This window comes from Dysidea avara, chromosome 1 (assembly GCF_963678975.1).
Source record: "Dysidea avara chromosome 1, odDysAvar1.4, whole genome shotgun sequence".
NCBI lineage: Eukaryota > Metazoa > Porifera > Demospongiae > Dictyoceratida > Dysideidae > Dysidea > Dysidea avara.
The window spans coordinates 36,319,840-36,338,228 of record NC_089272.1 but is presented as its reverse complement, the minus strand read 5'-3'; the positions used below and the strand labels follow the sequence as shown (position 1 = coordinate 36,338,228).

The 18,389-nt window shown below is 35.5% G+C and overlaps 2 protein-coding genes and 1 long non-coding RNA gene across 8 annotated transcripts in view; all 3 read left to right on the top strand.

The window, feature by feature from the left end:
* The window catches only part of LOC136263377 (uncharacterized), a 28,156-nt gene extending 26,825 nt beyond the window's left edge, over positions 1-1,331 (top strand). For all 5 annotated transcript variants that reach the window (XR_010704621.1, XR_010704608.1, XM_066057906.1 and 2 more), the window contains 6 exons: positions 86-436; positions 490-633; positions 688-789; positions 838-903; positions 987-1,135; positions 1,185-1,331. Coding sequence is in view for 3 of the 5 variants with exons in the window: in XM_066057906.1 (XP_065913978.1) it covers positions 537-633; positions 688-789; positions 838-903; positions 987-1,135; positions 1,185-1,217 (447 nt within the window). In the remaining 2 variants the exon portion in view is untranslated. The remainder of the gene's footprint in view (positions 1-85; positions 437-489; positions 634-687; positions 790-837; positions 904-986; positions 1,136-1,184) is intronic.
* Positions 1,332-1,535: 204 nt separating this feature from the next.
* LOC136263779 (uncharacterized) lies at positions 1,536-5,294 on the top strand. Of its 2 annotated transcripts, none has more exons than XR_010704789.1 (3): positions 1,536-1,604; positions 2,145-2,271; positions 5,135-5,294. It is a non-coding gene; the product is annotated as an uncharacterized lncRNA (long non-coding RNA). The 2 variants fall into 2 exon arrangements; XR_010704788.1 differs by having other exon boundaries at positions 1,555-1,604; positions 2,142-2,271.
* Positions 5,295-11,584: 6,290 nt separating this feature from the next.
* On the top strand, positions 11,585-17,990 carry LOC136263365 (uncharacterized). Its single transcript, XM_066057884.1, has 2 exons — positions 11,585-16,898; positions 17,746-17,990. Exons 1-2 carry the CDS (start codon positions 11,590-11,592, stop codon positions 17,825-17,827), a joined length of 5,391 nt encoding a protein of 1,796 aa, XP_065913956.1. The 5' UTR covers positions 11,585-11,589; the 3' UTR covers positions 17,828-17,990.
* Positions 17,991-18,389: the final 399 nt, after the last annotated feature.

Below are 18,389 nucleotides of genomic sequence, written 5' to 3'. Positions count from 1 at the left end.
TTTGTGTGCATGAGTATATTGTCACTGTATGTGCATTTACTATCTCCATGGTTACTTACACAATCCTTCTTTGCATTTTATTTAGGAGAAAGATGTATCAGCTGTTTACTGCAGCACATTTCTCCAAACATAAGTGATATCTGTGTGGGAGGCACACTTAATATCACAATTACCACTAACCAATCACATCCCCACGGAAGTGTTTTTACACTACTTATTAATGATGGCGTATGTCACAGTGGTGGTGGAGGTGATGGTATGGTGTCATGTAGAGAGCAGGGTGGTGATGTATTACAAGCTACCTTCTCCTACTATATTACTGCTAGAAATGCAGGTATAGCCACTATTAAAGCCCATACAACTTATTATGGAGCTGAGTGATATTCAACCAGTAAAGTGGTAACTATCAGAGAGTGCGATGATGATACTCCTGAGGGTGAGTGTGTGGTCATTATTGTGAAGTGGCTTGGCACGACTAATTCTTCACAGGTAATACCACTAATGGTACATTAGTCACGATTGTGACCCCCACTAATATGAGTGATGGGCCTTCCACCATGTCTAATGGTACAGGAAGTGGTGACAGTGATAATACTACATTGCTGCCAGCAACCACCCCTCCAAGTGTACCAAGTACGGCTAATAGTAAAGCAATGGCATAATATCATTGTTTTATTTTTGGTGTAGTAAATACAAAAGATGAAAGCTCATGGAAAGTAGCAATTACAACAATAATTATAGTACTTGTACTTTTTGTGTTAATTCTGGCACTTGTGGCATTTTTAACAGGTAAGGGTTGCTTAGCCACAAGGTAGATAATTAACATTTTTAATCTAGGATTGCTGTTGAGGAGGAAGCGTAAGAAGAAGTGTCACCCAATTGCACCTGATAGTCCAGAATTACGTAAGAAACTGTAATGATAATTGTGGTACCATTGTGACCATGTGTAAAGTGTATCTGTAAAGAAGTGGCTAATCATTATGTAGCTGAGGTGGAGCCACACCTGCCACTACAAGCGGTACAGGTGCCTAGTGATGGAACATCACTTCCCATGGAGGAGTTTACTACAGTTCAACTTGGTGGACCAGTGGATGTAATACCTCATCCAAGAAACCAGGTGATGGGGCTAGTAATGGTGAGCTGCAAAATACATGATGACTCCTAAATGAAAATTAATTTCTTAGGATGATTCACCAACCAGTACACTCACATCTTAAGAGTGATGATTTATTCATAGAGCGTTACACTAAAAACTGCAGTAGTTGTGCTTTTGTATTTGTATGAATACAAATTCAAAACATTTCTTGATAAATATTTGAAATATCAGTTGAGTATGTGCAAAAGAAATACCAGTGTACATGTTTAATCTAATAGACTGTAATATGATCACCTTGGCAATTGTATTCCGTTATATACCACACAGGATGTGGCTCCATATTGATGTGTTAATAAAAACTTTATGTAATGGTACAATCCCAAGGACTCCCCCTAGCATACTCACTTAATTTTCTACTATAAAGCTAGTGAGTTGACTGTAGAAAACTGAGTTTAGAAGTTGTAATACCACCAAACGGTATTCTAATAATTTAACAGTCACACCTGGAGTGAGTGTGCATAGTGTAGTATGGGTACATGTGTGTATATATGTTTGCAGTGCGTGCGTGCGTGCGTGTGTGTGTGAGGCAGCAGCATGGCCAAGTAATCAGAGCACCAACCTGGTAATGAGAAGTCCAAAGTTCGAACATAACAGTTTGCTGTTTTTGTGTGCTTGTCTGTAGATCAAGTCACTGCCTGGCCTGGGTATTTTTTCTGCATTCAAGGTAGTGTCTAATCACTGGACTGACATTTTTTTTGGTTTCACACATTTTTAAGGGTGGTGTTACTGTACATTTGGGTGACTTGTGACAACATTTCAGCACTGAGTGGTGAATATTTTCCTTAAAAGTAACTGTGATAAGCCAAATGGGCTCAATTAAATATATTCTATTCACTGCTTGACAGTGCCTACTCTACTGCATAGACTGACATGTGTACACCCAAAAATGTTTCCCTCACTGTTAGCTAGGCACAACTACTGAGTGATTATTGTGTGATTCAATTTTATATGGGAAATAAATGCCAACTGTCCATGTCTCACTCAGCAGGTAAAGATCCAGTTGAGAACTTGGCTGCCCACATCTAGTCCAGCCCCAGGAGGTGCACTGACCTACAGTGCCTGAGTAGTACACAGGTGTCCCGGTGCTGGTTCACTGGGTAGATGTGATCACGCTAGTAAGGCTTTAGATTTGATTTTATTTTTTCTGCTTTTGTGTGTATGTTTGTATGGTATTAATGTTACACCTGTATCTGTAGATATGAACTGTCGTATTGAGTTGAATCATGAATAGTTAATACATTGTTCTTGGAGAATATATAAGTTGAGCCCTCAATCCAAAATTCCTGTGATATACTAAAAAACTAAAAGGGATTACAAGCTATATGTAATTATAGCAAGGCAAGCATTCTCTGATCTTGATTAGCTATTAGAGATTCATCTGTTGACCACTGGTAATCTATGACATATGTGTAACACAGTAACCAATCAATACATATTCTTAAATAAATATCACAAATCTTTATGGTGTGAATGCCAATGTACAGTACAATGTTGACAATTATAGTTATGCATGCGAAGTATATGCATATGCGGCAGACAGGAGAAGGATGGGGGCTTTGGGACTGAAGCCTCCCTTGGTCTGCTGAGGGGCAAAATATATCTTGCCTAAATTATCCTTCTTGGAGTGAGACTGAAAACTGTGATAAAGATTGATATATTCTAGAATGCTCAAATACCCTAATAGAGCAGTAAAATGTGTTTCATAAAAATGCGTTCTGATAAAATATTCTAATAACGAAAAAATAAGCTTGCCTACAACAGATTTAGAAATTGAACCACTGACCTCTTACCTTAAGAGCTAGTGTCTTACCACTGTACCAAGTGTTTCCAAGTCTCCAGGCTAAAGGCTGTTTACTTTTGTACTGCTTTTAAATGCTGTGAACCCTTAGTTAACAGCTAAAGCCAAAAGAGGTTATTATTCACTGCAAATAACCTGTTTTGACTAATAAAGTTGGTATTTTAGTTGAAATGCTTCAAATTGTACCTATAAATTAATTCTGGTGAACCGAGACTTCATGAAGCTAAAATGGCTACAGCTTCTGGGGGTTGGGGGGGGGCTGCTGCCCTGTCCCCCCAGACCCCTTGCTGCCAGAGCTGGTCAGTCCCCCTCACATCACCTACTTCCTCTGCCACTGACTACTATAATATAATATGCACATATTGAATGCAAAATGAAGAATATCAAACAGTGGAGTAGCCAGGAAAAATTTTTTACCAAGGCAAAGTTTATACATTGACCTAATTGAGAGGGTCTGTTTCTGACTCAACTGATTCACAAAATTACTTTCAAGTATGGGTGGTGCAGCATTTGCAGGTTGACTATCTGGTTGGATGGAAGAAAGATTCTGAGCATTTTCTACATGCCATAAATAATGCTTCAGCTTAGTTAATGCTACAGTATAGCTCCCATGCTTCAATTATTAGACTAGTTTAATTGCATTCAACACAACTTACTCCGGAGATATTTTGAGTGGTCAGGTCATCCGTGGACTGCTACGGAGGTCATAGTCATGCACACTACACTTTTATTGATATGATGTTTAAGTCAGACTTTCATGTGATGCTCAACTGCATGTGCTAGCTAGGGAGTTTGGAGGCATGCTCCCTCAAGGACAATTTGAAAATATATGCTTTGAAATGGCATGTGGAGGCTATATTTTTGATTGTAACTGCTAATGCATATGATATAATATGCATGAACAATTAGCTCAATGCAATACCATGCAGTTGACTCATTGGAACTTTTGAAAAGTAATGTAGAGATAATTAACATAAATGTAAATGATTTAGACCAAGCAGTGTAATGAGAACGGTGGCTATAATCTGTGTTTTTGGCTATAATCTATACTGAATGCTCTATTAGAGTATATTACGATGAATGCTCTATTAGAGTATCTCAATCTTCTTACAACTGAATTCAACTGAGTAGCTGAAAGTGGTCCAGCACCTTGTCACCATGGGCTCCAGCCTTGATTAGTACTACAGCTATAGATTCTATTACGTGTGGTACAGTAATGCTGTCTAGTAATGTTTGAGTAGAAAATTCGGGATGCCAAAACTCAGGCCTGCTCAGCCTGTTGTTGAGCATTTTTACCGAGGCAGCTGCCTCGGTTGCCTCAATGGTAGCTACGCCACTGGCTTTGTCAAAGTTTCTGGTGATTATGATGCCTGAGTTTTTCTAGTCCTCTAAGATGCATAAATCATTTGATACTTAAATATGTGCAAAATTAGTATTTGGTAACTTGGGATTCAAATCATGGTTTTATATACCTTTACAACCCAGCAATGATTTCTGATGCAGATAAACCTTTAGAAAACAAGATGGGAAACCAGTAAATTCTCTTATCCCACAATTTTAGAGTGATCCGGTCTGCAAAAAGGGGTCTTATAGCCTTTTCAATTGCATGTACTTGGCTACCTGTAATGTGACTTGTGAATGTGGTATCACACTGAAATTTGGTCCCCTTATACCCCTAACATTGCACTATGGCTTGGTGTAATATGAAGGTGATAGGTTGAAAACATGAGGAATTATGATTAGTCAAACTTGACAATTTGGAAAGGTATAAGACCCCTTTTCGCAGACCAGGTCGCATATAGTCTTGTAGGTAAGTATAGAACTGCTGCTGTAGTGACAAACATTGCCTAATATTAAATAACACATTGCTAAATTCTGGATTGTCACCTATTTACTGATGAAATTTATTGCTTGAAGCGCTCTACAAAATTTTCATCACTACTGTATGTTGGAAGATGTGCTTTCCCTCAAGAAATTGTAAAGATTTTAAAAGCTCTTAGATATACTTTCACTGTCTGGCTGTTACAATTTTGCAACAAAAAAAGTAAAATATAACTGTTCTATTACATCGTTACTATAAAGTACTTTATAAGATACAAGATACGTAACTATAGCTACAAGATAAGACATTGATAATGTGGTGTGGTGTTTAATTGTAACTTCATTTTTTTTAATTTTAGTAGAAGAAATGAAGAAGTTGATGATGACACTACTTACAATCTGAATCCAAGGTTCATGGAGGTGATGAAGACTGAAATGTTGTACTGTAGAAAATGAAGACCATTCAAATATTGTATACTTCGATTCATGACTGTATATATGCTACTTAAAGTTAATATCATGGAGAAATTTCACATAAAGCACTGTGCACAGGACTCAGCGAGGCCTTTAAGAAAAGAGGGGTCAAAATATGAGCATGCTTAATAATTTTTCAACAACAAAAAGATAATTTTAGACTGAGCTGCTTCATACACACTTCAATACCTGTGCATTCATGTCAGTCACATCTATCTAAAAAAAAGCTGATCTGTAAATAAAGGATGCACCCCTGAAAAGACCAGTTGCATGTGAAATCAAATGTAGCAGCCATTGCATGTGAAATCAAATGTGGCAGCCAAGAAATGGCTGCAATGATGTCATTGTCAATCATTTTTAATAACAAGTGATCATTAATGACATTAGCATCGTTGCAGTCATTTGTTGGTTTCCACCTTTGATTTCACAGCTTTTTTCATCCTGGCATTTATGGGGGCCACACTTGTAGGCTGTTTTTGGTATAACTGCCTCAGCATCAAAGGCAGTTGTGGTCAGGGCTATAATATTATCATGATATTGCGTTAACCACAGGGCGATATCATGATATCTCCCTGTGGTCAGGGCAATACATGGAATATAGCCTTGTGGTTTCCTTTGATCTGAGATGTCAAAGTGGTACATACAACTTCTTTTTGTAATTATAGGTCCCAAAACTGCTTTGAGGAAGAAAAGATAATGAGAAAAATTTTATTTATTAAATTATAGTTGTGTTGGAATAATTCATTATCATGTACATTAACTGGTAATTAATACAGCTGCTCCTGCAGAACTCTCTACAAACAGAGTGACTTTTTTGTAGCTCATCATGAACTCTATACTGGGTGACTATATAGTAATGTAGCTGAACTCTACTTGGAGGTATGTAATCTATCTCTTCAGGGAGACTTGTATTGTAGCTGAATTCTCCACAGGGGACTGGTAATATAGCTGAAGTCTTTACTCGTCTGAGTGATTTTGTAATGTACAGTAGCTTAACTCTCTATTGATGAACTCTTTACTGGGTGACTTGCTTGGAATGTAGTTGAACATTTTACAGGGATACTTTAATGTAGCTGTAGTCTCTACTGAATAACTTGATCATTACGAGGTGTAGCCAAACTCTCTACAGGTATACTGTACTGCAGTTGAATGCTCTAATAGAGTGCGCACTTTACTGCTCTAATAAGGGGACATGTTCCCTTTCGGATTGAAGAGATACTCTTTTCCTGATAGCCTTGCCCTGTAAGGTGTTTCTTGGTCGTTTAATTCCTAAAATCCTAACACACCGAAGGCTGCTTACAAAGTCTGTAGCCAGCAAGTTGCTACACCTGTATTTTAACTGGGAAATGAAACCACCTTTGAGCCAAAACTTATGTACCTGTGTAGAAGTATAACACAGTCTTTGTTCCTTATATACTGGCTGTTTTTACCATAGTATATATAATATAGACGATACCCCTTTGACATCACACTAAATTAATTTCTTATTTAATATTTTTCATGTAATCGCAGGCACAGGTTACCTTTGTGAATGTGTGAGTTGCAAGCCAGTGAAAATAAGAAAACTGTGGTGCATTTGATATTCATTGCTTAGTAACATTGCGAAGAAACAGGGCTATTGAACTTCAGCTGCTCATTGGCTTGTACTGCAAAGTTAACCCAGTCCCCTTTAATCCCACTCTATTAATATGAGTAACTTGATCACTTACTTTTTATTGCTGGACCATTTCTCATTTCAGCTGTACCATTTTTGAGCTTGTTTCCTTACTTTTTGTAGCATGTATATTATACCAATCCTTACTTCCTTTTAAAACTTTTAATGTTTTAAATAGCTAGTTTTAAACGGAGAGTGCAAAATTAACAAATACTTAGTATGACTCCAGGGTCTATTGTAATCAGGATAGAGTTATAGAAACTTCTGCAGGGGATGTCCAGTTGGCTGGGGTTCATGAATGCAATATTCACACTGACAAATTTTAAATACAATAAAATTAATGATCTCTCAACCATCCTATTCCCCGCTACGACGTCCCTTTGGAAGTACATACGTGTAAAAATGTTCATTTATTTATTATTGCACAAAGTGCTGCAATTATACAAAATATTGTTATAGAAGATAAGCCTATGTATGGATGATGTTTTTTTGAGCACAGGGTAGAGTCAGAGCAAATTTCATGTACAAAATTGAGACTGCTGCAGTATCAAATCAAGCCATAGGTAGTGGTCAATGTTTGCCTGTAACAAAAGATTGTGATACACTCTAATAGAGCAATTAACAACACTAATAGAACAGTCATATTACATATTTTAAATCTGTAAAAGGTACTTAATTTATCAGCAACTTCGCAGTGAAAATAGTCTAAAATACTCTTAGAGCTTACAAAGTTTCCTGGGTGCAAGCCCCCAACACCCTACAATGCACGCATACACGGTCTGATGATTCAGAAATTAAATTACACTGTATGCTTCAAATTTCCATTACAAAAGTTGGCCCCTCACCTGCTCCACCACCCCTGAATCAAGACACTGTAACTTATCTATATACACTTAATCATGAACCAGTCTGTAGGGATACGCCAGCTACCAACTGTTTTCAGATGTGATCATCTGACTGAGTCAAATATGCTCGAATTATAGTATGCACAAAATGCCGTCAGAAATTTCCCATACTTTTCACATAATTATTATTAATTTAATTAAAGAAAGCACCATGTAGAGAGTTTAGCTGCAAACAAATCACCTGTAGTTCAGTTAGAAACAAATCATTCTGTAGAGAGATCAGCTAGAAGAGGTCACCTTGTAGATAGTTTAGCTACAAAGAAACCATCATGTAGAGAGTTCAGCTACAGAGAAATCACCCTGTAGAGAGTTCAGCTAGAAGAAGTCACCTTGTAGAGAGTTCAGCTACAAAGAAACCATCATGTAGAGAGTTCAGCTACAAAGAAACCACCATGGATGTAGAGGGTTTAGCTGCAAACAAATAACCTGTAGAGAGTTCAGCTAGAAACAAATCACCCTGTAGAGAAATCAGCTAGAAGAGGTCACCTTGTAGAGAGTTTAGCTACCATCCTGTATATAGTTCAGCTATATTTTAAGTCACCCAGTAGAAGATCAGCTGCTAAAAAATATCCTGTGGGGAATAATGGGCATGTAATAAATATATGTATATAATTTGTATAATTACTAATAAAATCAAAAATAATTGAAGTATTAAAAATCTTCTGTAAGTTCGTTTCTTCTTCCTGTGGTAAATAAAAAAACACATGGGTTAAAAAAGCCCCAAAGTTAGCCATAGGCCGGCTTTGCAGTATACAAATACAAAAAGAAGTGATATCTAATCAAAAACAGCCAAGCTGTAAAAAAAGGTGCGGCCCCCAAAAAGGCCATGGTGAAAAAAAGATGTGAAACCCAAGGTGGCGGCCAAGAAATGGCTGTGATGGTAGGTTAATGGTAAAAATTTTAATAACGACAATTCAGGTGAATTTGGTGCCTATTGGTCTAGGCACCAAATTCACCTGAATTGTCGTTATTAAAATTTTTACCATTAAAATTTTAATAACGACAATTCAGGTGAATTTGGTGCCTATTGGTCTAGGCACCAAATTCACCTGAATTGTCGTTATTAAAATTTTTACCATTAACCTACCATCACAGCCATTTCTTGGCCGCCACCTTGGGTTTCACATCTTTTTTTCACCATGGCCTTTTTGGGGGCCGCACCTTTTTTTACAGCTTGGCTGTTTTTGATTAGATACAATAATTACATCATTTATATAGCCTTTAGTAGATATGTATGGCTGATTGATTATGTATTCTGCAGCTGGTAGGCTGGTACATTCTGTAAAACTCAAATCTTCTGCACACATGTAGCTATATAAATTTACACATCATCATCCATCATCATGAAAGTTTCCTTTTTTTTACATTAGATATTACTACATTTGTGTTAACTTGCTAGAATTTGTGTGTATATACAAATTCTTACAAACAGATTATTTTTGTTTTATGTGATACATAATAATAGTAATTGATTGTTGTCTATTAATTAAGTCCTACAAGAATTCTCAGCCACACTTTGAACTATATCTGTTGAAATAAGATCGTCTTCATAAACAAACTCATTATCAATAACATTACTAGTTAATCATTGGCTGAGATACAAAAATTATAAGCTGCATGGATACTGGAAAAGACTTACTACATATAAAGTTACATATGAAGCAAAAGTATTCCAGTACATTAACTATAGCGCAACCTGTCTTGTATAGTGGCCACCTGTATAGAAAGGCCACCTCTCTAAAAAGGCCAACTTTAAATTCTGATAGTAAAGCACTTATTAACTAGCCCAACTGTATGTATTAAGCAACTACCTGCATACTGTATTTATAGAAATTTTGACCCAAAGGTCACCACCTCAGATGGGTTCACTGTAATTATACAACTATAAGTGGTGGGGGATGGAGGGGAGGAGTGTGTTGGAAAAGAAAACTTTTTGGTAGCTGCTTTGGCAGTATTTATTACTGTATAAATCTCCAAACATTAAGTTTACCAGTTGCTACATTGTAGCTAGATAAAGTTTTTTTTACACAAGAAGGTAATTTTACATTGTGCTGTACAATTATACTCAACCATAACAGGACGGTGAGCAATGTCAAGCTATTTTATATTACTGTGTTGCCTTAAAGGTCAACCCTGACATGAAACAATAATTAGAATCCATGAACATAATTAGCAGGATGTCATAAAATAACAGTTTGAATGAATGTGGTATACTGTAACACAGGAAACCACAATAATTTATGTTGTTTAAACAATACATTAGACAAACCATATGATTATTGCTGATAGAGTGATGAATGACATATGTTGCTGTACATTTTAAAGTTATGGTATATACATTTTAAAGGTTTTGAATTTACATTACGATTTTAACCTTGATACACCTGTATCTGTAGCCATGTACAGTAGCTACTGTAGTGTTGAGTTGAGCAGAACATGAAAATACATTAATCTTGGAGAATATGTACAGTACATGTATGTAAGTTAAGCATTCTACTACAAAATGAAAATCCTAAATAAATAACTAAAATGAATCATATTAAGTATATTGCAGCAAGGCAAACATTTTGTAATCTTGAATAGCTATCAGAGATTCACCGGTAAACTATGACATAGCTACATGCAGTAACCAATCAATACATATTCTTACACAATATCACATAGTGTGAATACCAGAAAATTGAATGTACAATGTTGACAATAGTACTGTAATTTAGTCTATGTGTACTATTGAATGCACTGAATTGCATAATGATCAAGTATGAAACTTCTGGTGGTGACTATCTAGACCACTAAATGGCATAAATCCTTAGATACGTATGTGCAAAACTGATTTTAAATTAGAATTTGTGACTACATTAGTAAAAACGGAAGTTAAACATGGCTAATTTTTGAAGAAAAACTGATTTTAATCACTGATTACAACCGCATGAAACAGATATAGGATACACAATGAACACTAGTTCCATGACAAAGGATTGAAAATAACTTTATAATATTAAAAAGCTTTTATAAATATGCATGTAGCATACAGGATATAAAATCTAAACATATTCAAAATGTGCATAAGCTTCTGTTTTTACTCTATGCAGTTACATTTGCTAATGTAGGATTCAAATCACCACTTTAATACCTTTTACAACCCAGCAATGGTTTCTAATCAATACTGCATGTGTATAAACCTTTAGAAAACAAGATGGGAAACCAGTAAATTCTCTTATATTACAATTTATAATTGAGACCTATACTTGCAGGTAAATCTTATAAGTGTCAGAACTGTTACTGTATTTCTCAATGACATACATAGCCTTATTTTTTTACTAAATAATGCATTGTTAAAATTCTAGGTTGTCACCCAATTAAAAGCTTATTACTGCATTTCTAGTCACTCTGGTTGTGACAAAGTACTATGCATGCCATGTGCAGATGCTATGTAAGATGTACTACGTACATTATCATAAAGATTCACCAAGCACGGTAAGATGGACTAAACTTCACATTTATTTTGCCACAAAATGATATAACAATACGTACCTAGCACAAATGTATTATATCAGATATTATAACACCAGCAAAACATGTACATGTTTAGATTTGTTTTTTATCACTGCATCCTGTTATACCTTAAATAGTAGTAATAGCAGCTATATAGTGGTAATTTCATGCATGCTTTTTATGTACATGTACATGTACAGTGTCATGTGTATGTTTTCTTACCATGCATTATAAATACACCAATACTTGTCATCATTCTTTAGTTCAAGGATCTTCACTATTGATCATGATGATGTTAAACTGTGCTATTGTTTTGATAATAATGTTCTTATGTAATGATGGTATATGTACTATCACTGCTTCAACTATGGAAGTGTATCAGAGCCAACTTCCCTGTTGCTTAACTGGTAATGTCATTATTTCAGATGCTCTGGATGCTGTCACTAGTAATATGGTCATTGACATAACAATGGATACCGTGTTGTCTTCTATTATAAACTTAGAGCATCTGAAGAATATTAAAATAATTGGTCATGGCAATCCATCTGTGAATTGTGATGGAGTTGGAGGATTACGTTTCACCTCATGTATCAATGTGACCATTGAAGGTATTATCTGGGAGAGGTGTGGATCTAAAAGCAATTTCACCAGACCGGGAATTGAGTTTTATGGTTCATCCAATGTTACAGTCAAGAACTGCACTTTTCAACACTCTGTAGGTCAGGCTGTTGTATTGTCAAATATTTTAGGAGATGTAATCATCAATAATTGTACATTTACACATAACAACGAATATAATGACCATGGTACAGCCATACATTACACACCTGGTAGTGCAAATGGAACACTCATTCTAGTAATAGATGGCAGCACTTTCTCTCACAATGGCATAGCTGAGAGCGTGGTATACATTGATGGTTCAACAGACAAACTCGGTCATGTAAGCTTACATAACTCCTTGTTTGCTAACAATCAAGGAGTGTCTGTTTATATTTTACACCACAGAGTACATCTTAAGGGTGATGTAGCTTTTGAAAGAAATGTGGCAACTGCTGGTGGAGGAATTTATGGCAGTCATTCAAACATTACCTTTCATGGTGAGAGTAATGTTAGCTTTTCTCATAATTTAGCAAGAGATAGTGGTGGAGCTATTCATTTAACTGCATGTGAATTACATTGCAGAGGATATTCTGATATACAATTCAATGAAAATGGTGCCAAATTTGGAGGTGCTGTGTTCTCCCAACACATTTCATACATATCATTCCAAGATAATGCAACAGTGTCATTTACATACAATAGTGCCACCTATGGAGGAGCTGTGTACTGTAAAATTTATTCTAGTGTTTCATTCGATGGCTTCTCAACTGTGACATTTAAAGACAATAATGCAGTCAGAAGTGCAGGAAGTTTATATATTCAAGACCAATGTAATGTTTTATTCAGTGGAAAGTCGCTGGCAATATTCAACAAAAACCGTGCTACATATGGAGGTGTTGTCTATTCCACAAGTCATTCAGACGTGTTGTTTGAAGGACACTCACATGTGAGGTTTGAAGATAACACTGCTACTTTAGGAGGAACCATACACTCCAAGAGCTATTCACACACCTCTGTTAGTGGAAACTCCAAAATAGTTTTTAGTGAGAATCACGCTATCAAAAATGGAGGGATTGCATACATTGAAAACCACTGTAGTATTTTAGTTGCTGGTAATTCACAAGTGACATTTCTCAACAGTACTGCTACGTTTGGTGGAGCTGTGTACTTATCACATAATTCTCACATAGTGCTACATGGAAGATCATCAACTGTGTATAAAAATAACGAGGCCACTTTTGGAGGTGCTTTACACTCTGTCACTCATTCTCACATAACAGTCAGTGGTAATGCGGTGGTGATATTTGAAGGTAACCATGCCATCAGGACTGGAGGAACTGTGTATAGTGAAGACCGGAGTAATATTTTATTTGATGGAAATTCCAAAGTGACTTTTCATAACAATAGTGCTACAATTGGAGGATGTTTACTCTCAAGAAAATATTCAAATGTATCCTTTGATGGACATTCATCAGTGGCGTTTAAAGATAACAGTGCTACATTTGGTGCAGCTATCCGTTCTATAAGTTATACTGATGTAGTATTTGATGGCAAAACAAAAGTGACATTTCACAACAATGTTGCTACCTTTGGAGGAGCTGTGTTTTCTACCAGCTATTCAGACATGTTGTTTGATGATAATTCAATGGTGATGTTTAGTGGTAATGGTGGCACTTTAGGAGGTGCCCTGCACTCTACCAGCTATTCCAGAGTATTTTTCAATGACAACACAAATGTGACTTTTAAAGGTAACAATGCCATTACTAATGGAGGAAGTGTGTACATCGAAGATCACTGTAGCATTTCAACTTATGGAAACTCATTGATAATATTTATAAACAATACTGCTAAATATGGTGGGGCTGTACACTACAGAAATCATGCAACCCTATTGTTTGATGGAAGCTCAAATGTGATGTTTACACAAAACAATGCTAAACTTGGAGGGGCTCTCCATGCCACCTTATATTCTGATTCATCATTTGGAGGACAGTCCACTGTGACATTCAAAAGTAATCATGCTGCAACAAGCGGAGGAAGTGCATACAGTAATGACCATTGTAATCTTTTATTTAAGGGAAATTCCTTAGTGACTTTCCATAGCAATAATGCTATCCACGGAGGAAGTTTATATTCTACACATCATTCTGGTGTCTCAATTGATGGAAAATCAAGAGTAATGTTCAAAAACAATTTTGCAAAGTTTGGTGGAGCAATACACTCTAAAAATATCTCTACTATGTCATTTGATGGGAGCTCTGAGGTAAAATTTACAGATAATCATGCAGTAACAAGTGGAGGAGCTGTATATTGTGCAGACCACTGTAATATTTCATTTGATGGGAATTCAGAAGGGACTTTTAATAACAATAGTGCCCAATTCGGAGGTGTTTTACACTTGGTCACTTACTCTAATATACTGTTTAACAAAAGCTGTGTAGTAACATTCAACTGTAACTCTGCCAGTACAAGTGGAGGAAGTGTACAAGCTGAACAACATTGTAGTATTGTAGCTGATGGGAACTCAACAGTAACAATTAAAAGCAATACTGCCCAATTTGGTGGAGCAGTGTACACTGCAAAGTATTCTAATACATCATTCACCAACAACTCCAAGGTTAACTTTGAAGGAAACAGAGCTACATATGGAGGTGCCATTCACTCTACTGGTACTTCTGACATATCTGTTGATGGAAACACATCACTAACATATAAAGGCAATAGTGCAGAGACTGGTGGAGCCATATTTTGTGATAGTAACTCTGATATTCATCTTAAAGAAAACAGCTCTCTACTATTTTCACACAACACTGCTGAACATGGTGGGGCTATTTCACTCCTGCAGTCTTCTATGATATTTAGCAAAGATATTAACATAATGTTCAAATACAACACAGCGACAAGGAGTGGTGGAGCAATGCATCTTGGTAAGACTTTCAATATCACATTTCAAGATGGTAGTGATGTCACATTTTATCATAACAATGCTACTTTCCATGGTGGAGCAATATATGGTGAACTAATGGAGAGTACCTACACTAAAATATTATCCAATAATTCTGACATTGATTTTCAGAATAACACTTCTCTATTAGGCTTTGATATTTACATACATGTAGATGCGTCATGTAATGAAAGTTGTTTAAACAACAGTGTTATTGGTTTACAAGTTATTCACAATAATCCTCCTCGTAAACTAGTTCTGTATGATCCAGCTACATGTATTGATGATGATGGAAAAACATGTGGAACATACTTTTTAAAAAATACAATGCTTGGTCAAGGTATCAGAACCAATTCCTGTGCATTAGGCTTTTATGACCAACCTGCTGAGGGGACTAATTTCTTGATAACTGGAGAAGATAATGACCACAGTGTTGATGGTTCAAAGTTTTTCTCAATAGCTTGCAATTATCTTGAAGGCATAAGAGTAATAGGAAAGGAAGTTTGTGAAGCAAAAAATTTTTCAATCACAATCGCATCTTATAGTCTGATTGGTAGTGAGTTAGATATATCTGTTAATCTAATAATTGAACTATCGCTATGTCACCCTGGTTTCCAGTATATTGAGACAGCACAAAGATGCATTTGTTATAAGGTCAATGATGTTGTATCTTGTTCTAGTGACATGTCTGTAATCAAAAGAGGTTATTGGTTTGGCATAATCAATGAAAAGTCAACAGTTTCAGTTTGTCCAAATAATTATTGCAACTTTACCTGTTGTGAGACCACTAATGGATACTACCACCTTTCACCAGTAAGATCAAATCAGTGTAGTTCACACAGATCTGGACCTGCTTGTGGTAGTTGTGAGGGAGGTTACACTCTGTCTTTTGATTCTGTTGAATGTGTCAATATTAATAAATGTACAGCAGGACAAACAGTACTGGTAGTCACACTATCAATGATATACTGGATAGTCATAGTTGTACTAGTGTTTATTATGACATACTATCATGTTGGGATTGGCTATTTGTATGCTATTACATATTATTACAGTATGTTGGATGTTTTACTGGGCAAATTATATGTGCAAGAAAAGTTGTTTACCACAATTAGCATTATCTCCAGTATTGTTAAGGTCACTCCAAGATTTCTAGGACAACTTTGTTTGGTACAAAACATGACTGGAATTGACCAACAGTTTATCCATTATGCACATCCACTAGCTATCACAATTATTATTGCAATCATCTGCCAAGCAGCAAGAATGTCTTACAGGTTTTCAGCATTTGTTAGTAGAGGAATTATCCATGTTATATGTTACCTTCTTCTATTATCATACACTTCTGTGGCAACAACTTCATTACTGCTATTGAGATCATTAACATTTGATAATGTCGATAAGGTTTACACTTACCTGTCACCTGAAATAGAGTATTTTCATGGTCGTCATCAACCATACGTAATTGTAGCAGTGTTATGTACAATAGTGATTGTGATTGGTCTACCACTTTTACTGCTACTTGAACCATTCCTTAATAGCAAGATTAACTTTACAAGATTAAAGCCATTACTAGATCAGTTTCAAGGATGTTACAAAAACAAGTATCGTTGGTTTTCAGCATATTATATGATATGTCGACTGGTAATTGTATTAATGATAATCACTGCCAACACTAGTGCTTTATTTCTACTAGTCATTACAACAACAGTACTGGCTTTGATTCATTTAGTATTCAGACCATATTCAAGTAATGTGCTAAACATCTTTGATGGGATAATCTTACAGATGATAATTATTGTATCAACTTTACCACTTGTTGACAGTTTCAATTCAAATTTGTTATTAGTAGTTGTCCTGATTTTACTTATATTACCCTTAGTGACTTTTGCCATTACGGAACTTATAGTACACAGACAAAACATTATTAAGATTACCACACATTTCAGATCAAAGCCTGTTAGCATAGACAATTACAATCAAGGAACAGTCAGTGATATTGGCATCATTGTAGATGATAATATGAGAAAGAATGCTACTGTTTGTGAAATGTAAGTATATACACCTGTATATGATTCTACTAGTAATATAAAAAAATACGTATGCAAAAAATTTTTCTTTAAATTGGCAACTGGAATTATCCTTATGATTAAATGTATTTCAGTGGTATCCATATTCAAGTACAAGAAGATTTGGAGGCTTGCTTGCTCACCTAAAAATAATGAGATTTTAGAGGCTCTGAAATGTACTTTCACTGTAAAATGATTGTAAAATATGACTGTCCTATTAGAGTGTTAGGCTTCTTTATTAGAGTATTTCTTTCAACCATTTTGCTACATGTTCTCTCTACAAGTGATGAGACTATGGTCCCCCAGTAATTGGCCTTTCACCACATAATGCAATTAATTCCAGACAAACAAGACAAGACGTGTATTAATATCTAGTGGGTCTGATTCCATAGACTGTAAAATAAAAGTTTTTATGTAAAATATCTGTCACAAAAAATTATATGATTTCATGGGCCTTTGTGTGGGTATGTATGTATTTTTTGTTAGAAATTATTGCTTGCTTTCAGGGACTAAAATTTGTTTAAAACTATTTTATCACAACAAAATACAGTCTGTTATGCTTTTAGCATGCCATATTTGCACATGCTGTATAATTTATAGTGGGAAATTCTATTTTAGTAATAAAACTTGAGTCAATTTTTTTAACTTTACAAACTTAATAGCAAAATTATATTACAACATTATTACTGTTATTATAAGTACATTATAAGATAACTAGCTATACAAGCTAAGGGAAATGGCATTTAATAGAATAAGTGTGGTGTTTAATTGCAACTTCATTGTTTTCATCAATTCTTTACAAATATTGAATCAGATCTTTAATTAATAGAAATGAAGGAGTTAATGATGTCACTACTTACAATCATTATCGTGAATCCTTCATGGAGGTGATGGATGAGATTGAAGACTGAAATATTGTGCTGTAGAAAACAAAGACCGTCCATGAAGTTCACAAATAGTAACTCATTGGTTATACTACTAAGTAACTTAAAGTAATATCATGTAGAAATTTAACATAATGTTTCTAGCATAATATATATAATATATATATATATGGCATGGATTCATTTTTAATATGTGACCGAATTTTGAAAATCACCCATATGGGCGCTTTTGACACCTAAAATATTTAACAATCAAATCGCAAATTTTATAGTGCAAATCTACTTGTTGATGGTTTTAAGCCATTCTCAGTGCCGTAAATTACAAGAAAATTCTTGAAATATTTTCAAAACTTTGACCTGCTCTTATTAACAACCCGCTAAACATGAAAATTCTAATTATTTCACATGTGCCCATATGGGTGATTTTCCAAAATTCAGTAACATATGTAGGTAAACAGTCAAAGGAAGAGTGCTGTACACAGGGGTCAGCAAGGGCTTTTGAAAAAGAGGGATGAAATGTATTTTCAACAATGAAAAGATACTTGTAATTTCAGACCGAGCTGCTTTATACAAACTTAAATGGCTGTAC

Bases quoted from the DNA above. Each gene is read 5' to 3' on its own strand.
- LOC136263365 (XM_066057884.1), top strand. From the start codon at position 11,590: ATGATGATGTTAAACTGTGCTATTGTTTTGATAATAATGTTCTTATGT. The intron at 16,899-17,745 runs GTAAGTATATAC...TTTAATTAATAG, and splicing joins AATGCTACTGTTTGTGAAAT to AAATGAAGGAGTTAATGATG.